At 37.6% G+C, this 15,534-nt stretch overlaps 1 protein-coding gene across 2 annotated transcripts in view; it reads left to right on the top strand.

The window, feature by feature from the left end:
• zbtb16a (zinc finger and BTB domain containing 16a) overlaps positions 1 to 15,534 on the top strand; it is a 175,128-nt gene that overhangs the window by 142,269 nt on the left and 17,325 nt on the right. For both annotated transcript variants that reach the window (XM_055017265.1, XM_055017266.1), the window contains exon 5: positions 9,922 to 10,092. In XM_055017265.1, coding sequence (XP_054873240.1) covers positions 9,922 to 10,092 — 171 coding nt within the window. The remainder of the gene's footprint in view (positions 1 to 9,921; positions 10,093 to 15,534) is intronic.

The raw sequence follows: 15,534 nt of genomic DNA, 5'->3' as shown, positions 1-15,534 counted from the left end.
GGTGCTCGGCGACCTTTTCAGAAAGGCTGCGACCTGACGTGTGATGAAGCCTGATTGCAGATGCGAGTAACAACAAACACTCGACGCAGCTGAAGAGCAGCGAGGACGTCGGCTTCATCTTCCTCACACCTCGCTCTGCCAGCACGGCCGGGGTTGTTGTGACACCGCGGTGCTGGCGGTGACTGGCAGCTGGATGGTGGCAGGTAGCAGAGCACAGGATTCACCAGTAGACTGAAGGCCGGAGCCGTGGTGTCCAGCGTGGTGCACCGTAAGGCCTGCTCAAAGCAAGGAGGGAAGGAAACGAAGGGTCTGACTTCATCAAAATAACAACGGACATCTGTGTACATTAACAACATAAACTCTCACTGATCAGCTTAAACAGGAAACATACCAGGAATGATTTCTCAGCCTCTACAAACCACAGAGCATCTCCATCTACTGACTGGCTTTTTGACAGATTTAAACTTCATCTTGGAGAGTTGGATTTATGATTATTTCCAGCTGCTGTATCCAGGTCAGGTATGAACAGTCATGCTCAACATGAATCATATTTAAATTAGCTTAGAAATCACTATGTATGTATATATATATATATATATATATATATATATATGTATATATATATATATGTATATATGTGTGTGTGTGTGTGTGTGTGTGTGTGTGTGTGTGTGTGTGTGTGTGTGTGTGTGTGTGTATATATATACACATACATACATACATATATAAATGAAAAAAGGGAGAAACTAAATGACAAAACAATAGACAAGTGATAAGTCAGACACAAAAAAGACAAAAAAACTACCAAAGTGAGACTAAATATTATAAAAATGAGACACAAAACAACAAAAGTGAGGAACTAAATGACAGGAAAAATAGACAACACAGGCAAGACAAAAAGGAAACACAAAACAACAAAAACATAAGGACAAGTCAGACAAAAAAAGACAAAAACAAGACAAAATATTACAAAAATGAGACACAAAATGACAAAAGTGGCACACTAAGCGATAAAAAATGACCAGTGACCAAAAATGACAGAAGCTATAAACAAAATGACAAAAAACGGACAAGCGATAAAAGTCAGACAAAAAAAAAATTTGACAAAAAAATTAGACAAACAACACAAAACAAAACAAAAAACTGGATAAATAAAGTTACAAAGCGACAAAAAATGGACAAATGAGTTGGATTTATGATTTTTTCCAGCTACTGTATCCAGGTCAGGTATGAACACTCAACATGAATCATATTTAAATGAGCTGAGAAATCACTATAATAATAAAAAATGTTACAAAAATAAGACACAAAGCAACAAAAGCGAGAAAGAAAAGGACAAAAAATGAGACAAATGACACGAAACAAAACAAAAAACTGAGACAGAAAAGTTACAAAGCGACAAAAAAAATGGACAAATGACACAAACAAGACAAAAAATGACAAAAGCGAGAAACAAAATGACAGAACTTTGACCCCAGAAGTTTTGAGATCATCATCAGTATGCTGTTGTATGGTGATTACTGCATATTCTTCAAATTTAAAAAAAAAAAAAACACATGGAGATGTCAACAAGATAAAAATGTAAAGTAATAAGTGAGGAATCCAATGTGAAAATGACAAAAAGTAGTTTGCTTGAGAAACCACGTGCTGTGAGTTTATTACGTGTCTTCATTGCGTCATGATGAATATACTAAGATGAAAAGAGAAGTCTGTGCCCTCAGGTCACCCTAGAAGTTGAAGACGTTTGGATTTCGTCTTCTCAGTGAGCAGTAAATACAAACAGCAGGCTTCAAACCTCCCTCCTCATCGACCTGAAGGTGATGCTACTCACAAATTCACGCCTGCAATCTGAGGAGCTGAACAGCGGCGTGCCTTACCTGCCTGATGTTTCATGATGCACTTTAGAGTCCTTCCAGCGTTTCTCTGAATCCATCCTGAATGTTCCTGGGACTGTAGTGGAGACAGTTAAATGTGTCCTGACTGTGGCCTGCAATGCAGCATGCTGAACAGAGGACCTGCCAGAGTTAATGAGGCAGAGAGCAGCGGGACCTCAGCACACGGTGTTCAATCACAGGCCATTACCGCAGAACTCAGCCTCTGTTCCTGCCTGCTCCTGTCAATAGCGATCTATAGCCAGCAATAGTTTGTCCATCCAGAGGGCGGGACGGTGGCTGAACGTAGGCGTCTGGATCCCAACACCTGCATCCATTTCAGGTGTTTGAAACAGCAGAGAAATGAGCCAGAGGTCACTGCAACCCCACTCATTTATGAGGGTTTGGTGAGTCGCTGGTAAACGATGATTTCTCAGCTCATTTAAATACGATTCATGTTGAGTGTTCAAACCCGACCTGGATATAGCCGCTGGAAAAAATCAGAAATCCAACTCATTTGTCCATTTTTTTTGTTGCTTTGGAACTTTTTTGTCTAATTTTTTGTTTTGTTTCGTGTTGTTTGTCTCATTTTTTGTCGCTTTCATGTCTTACTCTTGTTATTTTGTGTCTCATATTTGTAATTTTTTGTCTTGTTTTGGTAGTTTTTTGTCATTTTTTTGTCTGTCTTTTATTGTTTGTCCATTTCTTTGTCGCCTTGTAACTTTTTTGTCAAATTTTTGTCTTTTTGTTTTGTTTCGAGTCATTTGTCTCATTTTTGTTGTTTTGTGTCTCATTTTTCTGTCATTTTGTTTCTCACTTTTGTTTGTAGGATCTTTAAAGTGTTAAGCTGTAATATTTTAGTCCCAGTTGCGTTGGTGTCACCTGTTTTTGCAGGTTGTGATGATAATTAGATTTTTGAGGCTATTAATAAAGATGAGGGTCTCAGAATGTGTTTATTTTTTCAGGTAGGCGTGTGGGTGGGTGTTTACTCCACTAAAAGTCAATCAGAGTTCCTCCCTCAGCGGCCAGCCTCAGTCCATTTCTCTGCTCTGCACCCATCCGGCCACTGTCAGCTCCCATCGGGGAGTATTCCTCTCCATTACCAGCCTCTGTCCATCGCCCACTTAAATAACAGCTGCTCTGCCACTCCGGGCGCATTAAGATACTGCCGACCCGACACTGCCGCTGCCGCCACACAAACAGCCACAAACTGCCCAGGTCTTTATAAATAGATGGCACGAGAAGTAGAGGGAGGCTGGTTAGAGGAGGTAAATTATTCCAAAACAGCCGGACTGGACTGAGAATAAGAGCCCTCCACCACTCCGGCTCCTCCAGCTCCTCCTTTCAGGTGTCACTTTGGGCTGACTCAATTTTGCACTGTAATGGACCTCCTGGGTCAACTGCTTTTCTCCCACCTTTCCTTCCTTTTTTTATCTCTCGCTGCTCTCTTCATCTATCAGCGGCCGACAACACCTTTACTCACTTTGCTGCAACACACAATTATTCCCTGAACTGCCTGTATGGTTTGTACCACTTCATTTAGTCTTGCAGTAATCAGTTGCTGCAGACAAAAAGGCCAAATGATGGCAGATAGATTCCCCACACAGACTGCTGAAAAGCATCTGGGATGTCAGCCATAGTTTAAAGACAAAGTGTTTCAAAGCCTGGATTTACGTTTAGACATCATTTGCTCAACTGTGCCAGACAAACTGACTTCACAAACAGTCTACAGCAGCTTTATTCAGCTTTATTTGGATTTTGTCATGTGGATTCCATACTGATGAATGATCCGAACAATGTCTTTTAACGCCTCACTTTGTTATTATCCAACTTCTTGTGGTAGAGTGTGCCATAGTGGACTTTTTCCAGCCATTATTTTGTACATTAGCCCCGTAAAAATATGCAAAAATCCAACATTAGTTTTACTTTTTTATATTTTTCTGTTTTATATATATATATATATATATATATATATATATATATATATATATATATATATATATATATATATATATATATATATATATATATATGTGTGTGTGTGTGTGTGTGTGTGTGTCTGAGTGTGTGTGTATATGTGTGTGTATATGTGTGTGTGTGTGTGTGTGTAATTTTTTTCTAGTTTATTTTTTTATTTTATTTTTTTATTTTTTTGCTCTTTTCTAATATTTGGGTTTGGGTATATATATATATATATATATATATATATATATATATATATATATATATATATATATATATATATATATATATATATATATACATATATAAATATTCTTTTTTATTTTATTTCTCTTTTTTTGCTTGTTTTTGTCCTGGGTCTCACAGGGTTAGGCACAAAAACAGAACGGATGATTTATGTTAAAATAAATGCTTCATTAAGGTTAAATGTCTTTTGCCATCATGGCTAAACTAATACATCTACCTTTGAGTTTCTAGGATGGTCAGGTTGTGTTTCTGTCCGGTGCTTCGTCAGCCCATCCACTCACCCTGACCTCCTCCCTACATCACCTGACTCTGCTGGTGTCATACCTACAACAACCACTAGAGGGTGGCGTCACCTGAAAATGAATGTTAAGGGCGACTTTATTAAGGACAGATGTGAAAACTAATGCAGACTAATACAGCAACTACATTCTACTTAATTCCAAGTTTCTCTGTTTCTAGTTTTTGTGATTCTACTTTTTGTTTATCATTGAAGTCATGGCAGGTCTTGGTTGTCTACTGGACTGATTTACATTTAGAAGTGTTTCTAATATTTGGTCCTTAACATAAATGAGGGAGGCCAAATACAAGCATTTCTGCCAAATTTTTACTCAATATGGGCTCGTATTTCACTGTAAGAAAAAGTCGTACCTGCTGAAAAATCCCTAAATTTTTGATCAGTGAGTGTTACACGATGCTCAGTCACAAATATTTCCCTGGTTGCAGCAAGGAGTGCAGAATTTTTTAGTTTTATGCAGAATCTGGTTAGAACAAGTGTTGTATTTTTGGTGAAATTTTGAATTTAAAATAAAGGAAGTGTTGCCCTTTTCAACATGCATTTGGTTAACCTTCTAGATGGAACAGGACGTCACAGATGAGTACTTCAAGGACTGTCGGAAAGTTGATAATCCTGTGGGGTTTTTTTTTTATTTCTGGCTCAGATAAATTGTGCAAATTGGTAAAAAGAATAAAAACTGTTCAAATCGACGAGTTCAGAAGGTTAAATGTAGTGCAGATCAGTACACCGCCACCGCCTACAACCTAAACAATGAATCTAGAGGTTAGACATCACCTTTTTGAAAATGTCAACAAAAACTGAAAAACTAGAAGTAGAATTGAGAGCAGACTTGTGTTGTTGTATTGGCTTGAGTTAAATCTCACAGATGGAACCAATAAAATGGCAAATAAATAGTTTTGGGGCATTTTCTGAAACTTGAACTGCTAGTGGTCACTAAACACTGACGCATAACTATGGATCCCAGACAAAAATACATTCTTTATAGAAAACTACCTGAAAGATTTTTGCCATAGCAGCTCTTCAAAGCTCAAAAAGTCGATGTCGGGTCCTAGATGTTGTCTGTGGTGTTTAGAAAGCAGCGTGTTTAAACGTCCGTCACTTCCTGCTGGTTTGTTTGTTCTTGCTGCCTTTTGTTCTAGTTCATTTCTTCATCTGCATTCGTCTCGCTGACTCTTTGCTCTCCGCTGCATCTCAGATGCCGTTGCTTTGTTAGAAACGGTGACTGTCAGACTCCTGTTTGAAGTCGGTCCATAATTTCTGACACATATTGTCCGCTGTTCAGCTAAATGTGTCGCTCCACTGTAGCTGCGCTGTCTTTTTCCACGTTTTGTTCCCCGGCTTTGTGTTTGTATGAGGCTGTGAGTCGCTATCAGGGTTTCATGTTTCCTTCATGCCTTCACCCCGGCCGGAGGTCAGAGGTCTGCTGACCTTTTACATTCCAAAACCTTTTTTTTCCTCCTAATTCTCTATCTGTGGTCAAAAGTCTCTCTCAGTTCCCCTCCACCCCCAACCAGGTCCACTCTTCTTTTCTCTCACTTTTTCTATTCCCTTTTTGCCTCTAGAGCACTTCTACCATTTTCCTCTTCTACAAACAGTAATTTGCTACTTTCCTCTTTAATGTGACCATAAGAGATTTGGCCTGATGTGACCTGGAGGACAGAAGTGTTCTGTTTGTGCTCCGGTCCAGTGGAGATGAAATAAACAATAAAATGGGAAAACTTGGAAGTGAACAGGAAGCAGGACTGTCAGTCTCAGCTAGGAGTCCTAAAGGGAGAAGCACTGATAAAAGCAGGAAGAACAACAACAAAAGCAGCTACATGTATGTTTTAGTTTGTTTTTATACACACTAGTACACTTACTTTACATCCTGAACTAACCCAACCTGTTCAGGAGAGAATACAACTCGTCCAGCAAATGTCTAATCTTTGGTTTGTCCAGAGGGTGGAGCTGAAGGAAACTTCATGGTGGCATTAAATTTAACGGCAGTCTGCCCAGTAGAATTGGAAATTTCTTGTGCGAAAGAACCAAATCTACTCGTTTGGTCACCATCCTCCAAGAGAACCATGAATAGAACTTTGGTCACCTGTAGGGCTGAAGACCTCAAGCTTTCACCAAGGATCTAATGAAAGTTCTTCACTCCTGTAGACTCGCCTGCATCCTTTCTGATGAACGAAGCATGAAAACAGACTAAAATTCAGATGGTTAATGTCTGATGATGTTTAATTCTCTCTCCCTGTGAGTCACAGATGGTTTCCTGGTTGCAACAAGAAGTGTAGATACATTTTTCCTCGAGCCCACAATACTGCAAAAAATAGTGTCTCCACATACTACAGATATTATGCTGCGTTGATTTTTAATTTGTTTCTGCTTGGAACACATCAGCTCTGTGTAAACACTGCCTGCAGTTCAGCCGAGAACTCTCTGAGCTTTTTTCCACGACTTTTAGTTTCAGTTGACCTGCTATCAGTCTCTTGTTCTTGCCAAAGAATGCAATTTTTTTACACTTTTTTGCAGAATCTGGTTTCAGAATAAGAATTTTTTTTTCAATAAGACATATATATTAAAGTGATTTTGATGGAATATCATGGTTTTAATCTTAGACATAGTTAAGTTTCCCATCGAAAGCGAAATCCACACATGATTATTTAAAGTGAAAGTTGAAAAATCTATTAGTTTTTCTGTTTTTACAGTTTCTGGCTCTGATTAATTTGGTGTTTGTGGCTTTTTTTTTTTTTTTTTTTTTTTTAAATGCCGATCAAACCCACCTGTGGTCAATATCTTAGTTCTTACTTAAGATATATTTTGTAGAAGAAATGATGAGCAGTGTTTTATAAAATCAGTTTGGAGCAATTTTGTATCTTTGGGTGAATTTCAGAATATAGAATCAAGTATTTTCTAAGAAATATCCTGATTTTAAGCTTAGATTTGGCTGAATTTCCAGATGGAACAGGATATCACAGATGAGTAGTTCAAGGGCTGTCAGAAAGTTGACAATTTCATGATTTTATTTTTTTTAATAGTTTTTATCTGATAAATGATGCATTTTTTAAGTATTATGAAATGTAAATGTAATGCAGTCCTTTATACCACTACTACTCACTGGAACCTCAATAATAGGCATTAAGTAGATCACCTGTTTGACAACATCAACAAAATCTGAAAAAAGCCCCATGAATGTAGAATGTTGCATTAGCTTGATTTATATCTCACTGATGCAACAAATAAAGTAGTTTTGTGGCTTTTTTCTGTAATAAGATACTGTCTTGCATCACTAGAGGTCTCCTAACAACGATGCATTACTGATGAAACTTCTTCACTCCTGTAGACCTGCCTGCATCCGGAAAATTTCTGACAATGTTTAATTCGTTTACATTTTTTTTGTCTGTTTTTTTTGATAAAGTCTATTTGGTGCAAATTTTTGATTTTTTTGGTGAATTTTAGAATATAATACTTTCAAAGAAATATCACAATTTTAAGCTTAGATTTGATTTAATTTCCTGATGGAACAGAATGTCACAGATGCGTCCTTTATGCCACTACTACCCACTGCAGCCTCAATAATGGACATGAAGTAGATCACTTTTTGACAACATCAACAAAATCTGAAGAAAGTCCCATGAATATAGAATGTTGCATTGGCTTGATTTATATCTCACCGATGCAACAAATAAAATTCGCTGGATTTTGGTTGATATTTTTTGTGAATGTTCTTAAGAAACATTTTTAACGTTTCTTTTTTTCCGCCAAAAAATTTTCAAAACTTTCCCAAAAATGTTGAAAATGTGGACATCAGAAGTTTCACTGTGAAAATAGATTTTTTTCCACATTTTCAAACTTGAAAACGGGTCAATTTGACCCACAGGACGACACGAGGGTTAAAACAAGTCCTTCCATCTGCTGAAATGTCTCTTGTTAAGTGAATTTATCTTAAATCAAGTGGGATGAGACATTCTGACTGAAAATAAGACAAGCAGACTTGGTAGGTTTTACAGTTTTTGCAGTGCAGCGCTACACTTAACCTCCTCAGCCCTCACCGCCGTTCTTCAGCGCGTCGAGCAGCACAGATAGTGATTGATCCGGTGTGGAGGCTGTCGTGGGCCCTCCTCCTCCTCCAGTGGTTATGAACATGAGGCGGGCTGCTCTTCATAGATTTTTAAATTAGTGTCAGCTTTGCCCCAAAGATGTGTTATTGACTGATGAAATAGAAACTGAGCTCCAAACACTCAGTCCTTCCCCAGAGTTTTCCCCAGCCTGGTAATTGAAAAAGTGTGAAGGGAGTGTGTTGGAGGCAGCGTGTCACTGTGTGTTTGTGTGTGTGCGTGCGTGCGTGCGTGTGTGTGTGTGCCCTTGTGTTTGTGATTTTATGTGTTTGTGCGCTCGCAACTGTGTGCTCTTTATCTCTGCTGGAGAAAAATGCACACTGCTCGCCGGAGTGAAGATTCGATTGAAGTATTGCATAGGAGATCTTTATCTCTCCCCACAGCCGCCCTGGAACATGAGTATTGTGTGCAGCTTTAATCCTATAAATACAGTCCTGCTTCATGTGAAGGAACGTTTAGTAAAATATAGTGAGCTCAGGATATCACACATGAGCTGTTATGTAGCCTGGATCTTAATGACTGTGAGTCTGCACAACCTTTAGAGCGATTTGTGTGAAGAAAACCCAGTAAATAACCACAACTCTACATTTTTCCTTTGTTTAGTGCATTCTGAAAATTTTCACATTAAAGGAATGTTTTTTTTCTGAAACATTAAGAACAACCTGAAATTTCTGAAGGCAATTAAGTTCAATTTCAACCATATTAACCCTCAGTTTACCATTTACACATTACAACTTCCAGATCACAGAGTCTCAACAAAGGAACACAACATTTAGTCACCTGGAACTGAACCAGAGAGGATTTTACTTTGTGATCAAAACGACAAAAGTCAGACAAAAAAACAAAAACGAGACAAAATATTCAAAAAATTAGACACAAAATGACAAAAATGAGACACAAAACGACAAAAGTGAGAAAAAAAAGGCAAAAAAGTAGACAAACGACGCAAGCGAGACAAAAAGGAAACGACAAAAACAAGAAAAAATGACAAAAACACGAGACAAGCAATAAACGTCAGACATAAAAGACAAACAACAAAAACCAGACAAAATATTCAACAAATTAGACACAAAATGACAGAATAACAATGAGCAATCTAGTATTTTACTTTATGATCCAAACAACTTGTCATGGTCTAGAAATGATTTTAAATTTCCAGTTTTACTAATTTACAATCTGCAGTTAATGTCCTTTCTGGAATTTTTACACTTTGAGGGCCGGATTGGACCCTCTGGAGGACCGCTTTTGGCCCACGGGCCTCATGTTGGACACCCCTGCTATAGTTTCTATAACCAACTCAAGCAAATACCAGAGATTTTAATCCAACTTAGGTCAAATTTTTGCATTTCTTGCTGTGTAGATTTGGAACTACATCCACAAACAGACAATAAGTTGCGATAAACCAGAGAAATCTCGTCGCTAACTGCTCTGTCTTTTTGCTCTCCAGGGTCGGACATGGCCATCTTCTGCCTGCTCTGTGGGAAGCGTTTCCAGACCCAGACAGCGTTGCAGCAGCACATGGAGGTCCACGCCGGCGTCCGCAGCTACATTTGCAGCGAATGCAACCGGACTTTCCCCAGCCATACTGCACTCAAACGCCACCTACGCTCACACACAGGTCAGTGGAAGCGCTGGTCATCCAGCTTCTCCATTAGCTGATGGTTCCACAACGTAAACAGAAGAACGTCGTCTGTAGCTCTGGGTGAGAACAGACCCAGTCCAGTCTAGTCTCCTCTACACTGCAAAAACTCTAAATCCTACCACGTCTGTTTGTCTTATTTTTAGTCAAAATGTCTCATCCCACTTGATTTAAGATAAATTCACTTAACAAGAGACATTTCAACAGATGGAGGGACTTGTTTTAAGACAATGCATCTTAAATATCTTGTTAAGTCAAATAATCATGAAATTATCTTGTTTTGAGTTGAATTTTACAAGAAAACTCAAAATAAGTTTAACCCTCGTGTCGTCCTGCGGGTCAAATTGACCTGTTTTAAAGTTTGAAAATGTGGAAATAATATATTTTCACAGTGAACCTTCTGATGTCCACATTTTCAACATTTTGGGGAAATCTCTGAGCATTTTTTGGTGGAAAAAAAAATGTTAAAAATGTTTCTTAAGAACATTCAAAAAAAAAATCAAATTCTACCTAATTTCGCTGGATTTTGGTTGATTTTTATGTGAATGTTGTTAAAGAAAATATTAGAAGTTTTATTGATATGTATGGAATCACTTTAGATAATTTTAGGATTTTTTTTTTAAGATTTTTACTCATTTTTTGAAAATATTTACCAGAATTTTCTTGCCAAATTTGGGGTATTTTTTTTAAAAATAAAACTTTTAAGGCAAATTTTTAAGGAATTCTTGGAATTTTCTTATTAAAGGTTTTGTAAATTTTCAGAAATTTGGGGAATTTTTTGCTGATTTTTTTGATTTTTTTCAGACAAGAAAACAATATTTTTTGGTGCCCGTAAATGAAGACAACAGGAGGGTTAATACATCTCAAATTAGGAGGTTACATGAAAGCAAAATCTATTTTGAGTGAAGAACTGCTATTTTTTTTAGCATGTCTGGCTGATTTTAAGACACCTAAGCTTGACAATCGTTGTGGTGACCACAGCTGCAGGAATTTTACCGTGAATATAATAATTTTATTTTTACAGTGTATGTTTGGGCCAATCATCCCAATCTGAGCCTGGTAATTTAAGTTTTTCTTTCTCTCACATTTCTCAGTATTTTAGTGCCTCCCAGCTACGTGCATTAGTGTACGTGACTGTTAATAAAATAGTTTTGTCATTGATAAATACAGCTTACAGTATCACACAAAGAAAAGCTGAATTCTGTTTTTACATTCCTCCTTTAGCTCAGCTGAATAAACAGCATTAATTCAGGTCAACACAGAATGAATCCTGCAGCAGTCAGACGAGGCTTATTTACACTGACTATTTTTTGTGGCTTTTTTTCTCTCTCTCTCTCTCTCTCTCTCTCCTTCGGTCCTCTGATGATTCTTTCGCTTTCCGCCGAGACGAGGCCGGGATGCTAATACATTTTTTTGAGGGAGCAGAGGTAGCCTGACGGATGCGGCTATTCAGAGTAGGGAAAAAAAGAGAGAAAGCGTAGCCATGACAGAATATGAACACATGGAAATGAATCCCATTTCACCAGCGTTTTCCCTCCCCTCTCTCCCCCAGCCGCCTGTCTGCGACCTTAAATAACAGTCTCACTGTCAGAGCCGATTTAGCTCACTGGCTCACGGATAAATATTTGAAGCGAAAGGCAGTGAGATGAGAGCAGTCGGCCCTATTTACAAGTCAGGCGAGTCTAGCGTTGGAGTGTGATGGTGGCGGGGTCTTGGGGGGTTCTGGGCGGTTGCTGCTGCTTCAGCTGCTGTACAGTAGCGATGCACACATCTGTTCCGTCGAGCAGACATCGGAGAGGACACATGCGCCGTCTCTGATCCACCTGCCCACCCGGGCGACGCAAATGTCACCTCGGCTTCGTCTCCGGAGCCGCAGATGAGACTCTGCAGCCTCACGCCACTTTGAACCTCATCCCACTGTGGGCGTGTGTTAAATCACAATGAACCAGCCATGAAAGCAGTCGTTTAAATATGATGCACTGCCTTTTGTCGGCCGGGGGGGATTATAAAGTCAGCAACTCACGCAGCCATCACGGGTGCCAGAAATAGGTCCTAATTTACCCACCAAAAAATAAAAAAATAAAAAGAGAGAAGTAGAGGCATGGTGTTCCTCTGCATTTACACTTTGATGTTAATAATCTCATTCACACTTTGCCGGGTAACAAGGCAAAAATAGTGCTCAAAAACAGACTGAGATAGAGAACGAGCTTCAGAAATGTACCTGCATGTCACCTGGTTTGTTGCTCTGCCATCATTAGCATTCAGTGGACATTTGTTCAGAACAAAATGTTGATTTCCTGGTGCATCCACCTTAACCCTCGTGTCATCCTGCAGCTCAAAATTGACCCGGTTTAAAGTTTGATAATGTGGGGGAAAAAAAATTATTTTCACAGTGAAACGTTTTTGGGAAATTTTTGAACATTTTTTGGCGGAAAAAAAGAAATGTTAAATGTTTCTTAAGAACATTGACAAAAAAAATCACAGGATTTTTATATGAATGTTCTTAAAGAAAATGTTAAAAGTTTTACTGATATATATGATATTTTTAGGATTTCTTTGGGAAAATTTTTAGTCGTTTTTTGAAATTTTTTTTATATTTATATATATATATATATATATATATATATATATATATATATATATATATATATATATATATATATATATATATATATATATCCTGACAAATTCTGAGATTTAAAAAAAAACTTTTAAGGAAACTTTTAAGGAATTAGTGGAATTTTCTTCCTGAAGATTTTGCAAATTTTCTGAAATTTGGGGAATTTTCTGCAGAATTTTTAGATTTTTTTCAGACAAAGAAACAACATTTTTGGGTGGAAAAAAAGAAATGTTAAAAATGTTTCTTAAGAATTTTGCTGAATTTTGATTGATTTTTTTGTGAATGTTCTTAAAGAAAATATTGGAAATTTTACTGATATATATGGAATCACTAGATATTTTTTGGATTTTTTTTAAGGTTTTTACTAATTTTTTGAAAATATTTACAAGAATTTTCTTGTCAAATTTGGGGGATTTAAAAAAAAAACTTATAAGGGAAACTTTCAAGGAATTATTGGAATTTTCTTCCTGAAGGTTTTGCAAATTTTCAGAAGTTTGGGGAATTTTTTTTTGCTGAATTTTTGAATTTTTTTTTTTCAGACAAGGAAACAATATTTTTTGTTGCCCGTAAATGAGGACAACTGGAGGGTTAAAGGATCACTCACGTGAGGAGGACACAGTAAAGTCAGGAACCATATTCCAGTCAACAATCTGAAACTGAATTGATAATTTGACCGTAACGACCTTGTCTTCACTCCTATCAAACGTTGCATTTGTTCCGTTACTAAAAAGCCCGTTCTTGTTGCATGAATATGACCTCTAAATGAAAATGTAGGTTAAATGCACATGCGTGTACATTCTGCAGCCCCGAATACTGTTTTCTAATCTTCAGCAAACCCCACAAACTGAAGGTTAAAGCCGTCTGGATGTGGCTTTAGAGTCGAAACCCAAATTAAAGTCTGTCTGCGCCCATGAAGCTTATCAATTAGGATCTTTTCTCAACCTGGATTGCTGAGATAGCCGCAGAGAGGATGCTGTTTAGAGAGATTAAACTACATTTCAGCAGCTGCAATGGAAATGTTTAAGCTGTGTACGGTTCTCCAGAGGAATGCTCACTCCTCTGACAGTACAATGCAAACGCCAGAGACCTGAAGTCAATCAACAGTTGTGTCCTCAATAGAAACACCGTCATAAATGTCTCATACTATCAGGGTGCGTTTGATTCGTATCACTCAACCTCAAACTGCTCATTAAGTGATAGATGGGTGAATAATACGTGTCTGAATCTGTCGTTTTATTCCTTCTGTTCAGAGTGACTCACACACGTTTAAATCCAGATGCAAGGATCTGAGTCAAATGCAGCTGTTTGAAATAAATGTTCAGCTATGGATGTTTTCGATTTTAAAACGATTCCCACAAAAATATATCGCTCTGTTCGTGGGGAAAACAACTCCAGATAATCCCAAATCCTTTTGATTTCATTTGGATGCATCACACAGATCTATAATAATATCACATATATTGTAATTATTTTGGTAGGATGAAAATGTCTCCTAAATTCCATCAACTTTGAGGTTAAAAAGAACACAACTGAGTGTTCTTTCTCCGTTTTAATGCAGTATAGAATCATTAAACGGGCGTGCATCATCATCTTTATAGGGAAGTACTTCAAGTTTTTACAGACAGAGAAGGAAAATTCTTCAAATGCATCCATTTTGGCATGTTGTGGTGTTCTTAGATGTAATAATGTGAGCTTTGTCACTCCTGTTCTGCATTCTGATTGGGTGGTTAGGTTCCTGCATGTGTGGTTCATCCACCTGTTGTCAAAGAATTCTATTTTTGCTGGTTTATATACAATAAAACAGGTCAAACTATAGCATTTTTTAAAAATATTGATTTTTATGTGGACATTATTTGTTGTTTTGGCCATTCTTTTTTCTTTGTTGTTGTTTTTTTCACAATTAACATGTAAATTAATAATTTTTGTTTGTTACAAGGAACAGCTATTATCTGTAATTTACATAAAACAGCAAAGTGCATATACTTTTTACAGCGTTTTTGAATTTGCACTCAAAAAATGTCCAACTTCATGCAGACCCTAAAGCCTGGAAATGAATAGTAGCTAAACACTGCAGGTGAAACGTTGTGCTTTATTATACTACAGTAGTAATGGTTTTAATTTTCCGTATTTAGTTGTGATGTCTGAGTGAATGAGGTCTGGATGAGGTGTCTCTGTTTCAGTTTGTACAGTAAACCGCTCCTAAACACATCAATGCACCAGAGTGGCTCTCAGACACTGAATCACCGACTCCTATCGGAGTTTTCTGCAAGGAAACTGGAGTCAATTTTGACCCAAATCCCCCGTAAATACCAAGATCTCAATTCCCAGTGTTCAGCCCTAATTTTAATGGACAGACTGTGGCAGCTCGTCTTCCACAGAAAGCTTTCTAGCCGCGTTATTGGTGGAATCAACGTTCTGTTGTATCAACTGACAACAGCAAGCAGCAAAAAGCACTTTTATGGACATTCATTACTTCATTTCACCTGTCTGCAGCCTTATCTTCTGAAAGCAGCCACTGACACTGGATCACCATTTAGGATGAGTGAAGAAAAAAAAATATTTAATGGTGTTTATTTCAGCTTCTTAATCTTCCCATCACTCCTCCTCTGACTCACTGTGCTGCTCTTACACCGGAAAAAATGCTCCTCTCAAAACAAGAAAAAAAACTTATTTCAAGGAACTTTTACCTTGAAATAAGTGAAAAAATCTGCCAATAGAACATGTGAAAAATGTCTTGGTAAGATTTCTTGAAATAAGATATGATATTTAGAATATTGAGATCTTAAAATTAACTGGGAAAA

This window comes from Amphiprion ocellaris, chromosome 14, assembly GCF_022539595.1.
Source record: "Amphiprion ocellaris isolate individual 3 ecotype Okinawa chromosome 14, ASM2253959v1, whole genome shotgun sequence".
NCBI classification, from domain to species: domain Eukaryota; kingdom Metazoa; phylum Chordata; class Actinopteri; family Pomacentridae; genus Amphiprion; species Amphiprion ocellaris.
This window is presented reverse-complemented; position numbering and strand designations above follow the sequence as displayed.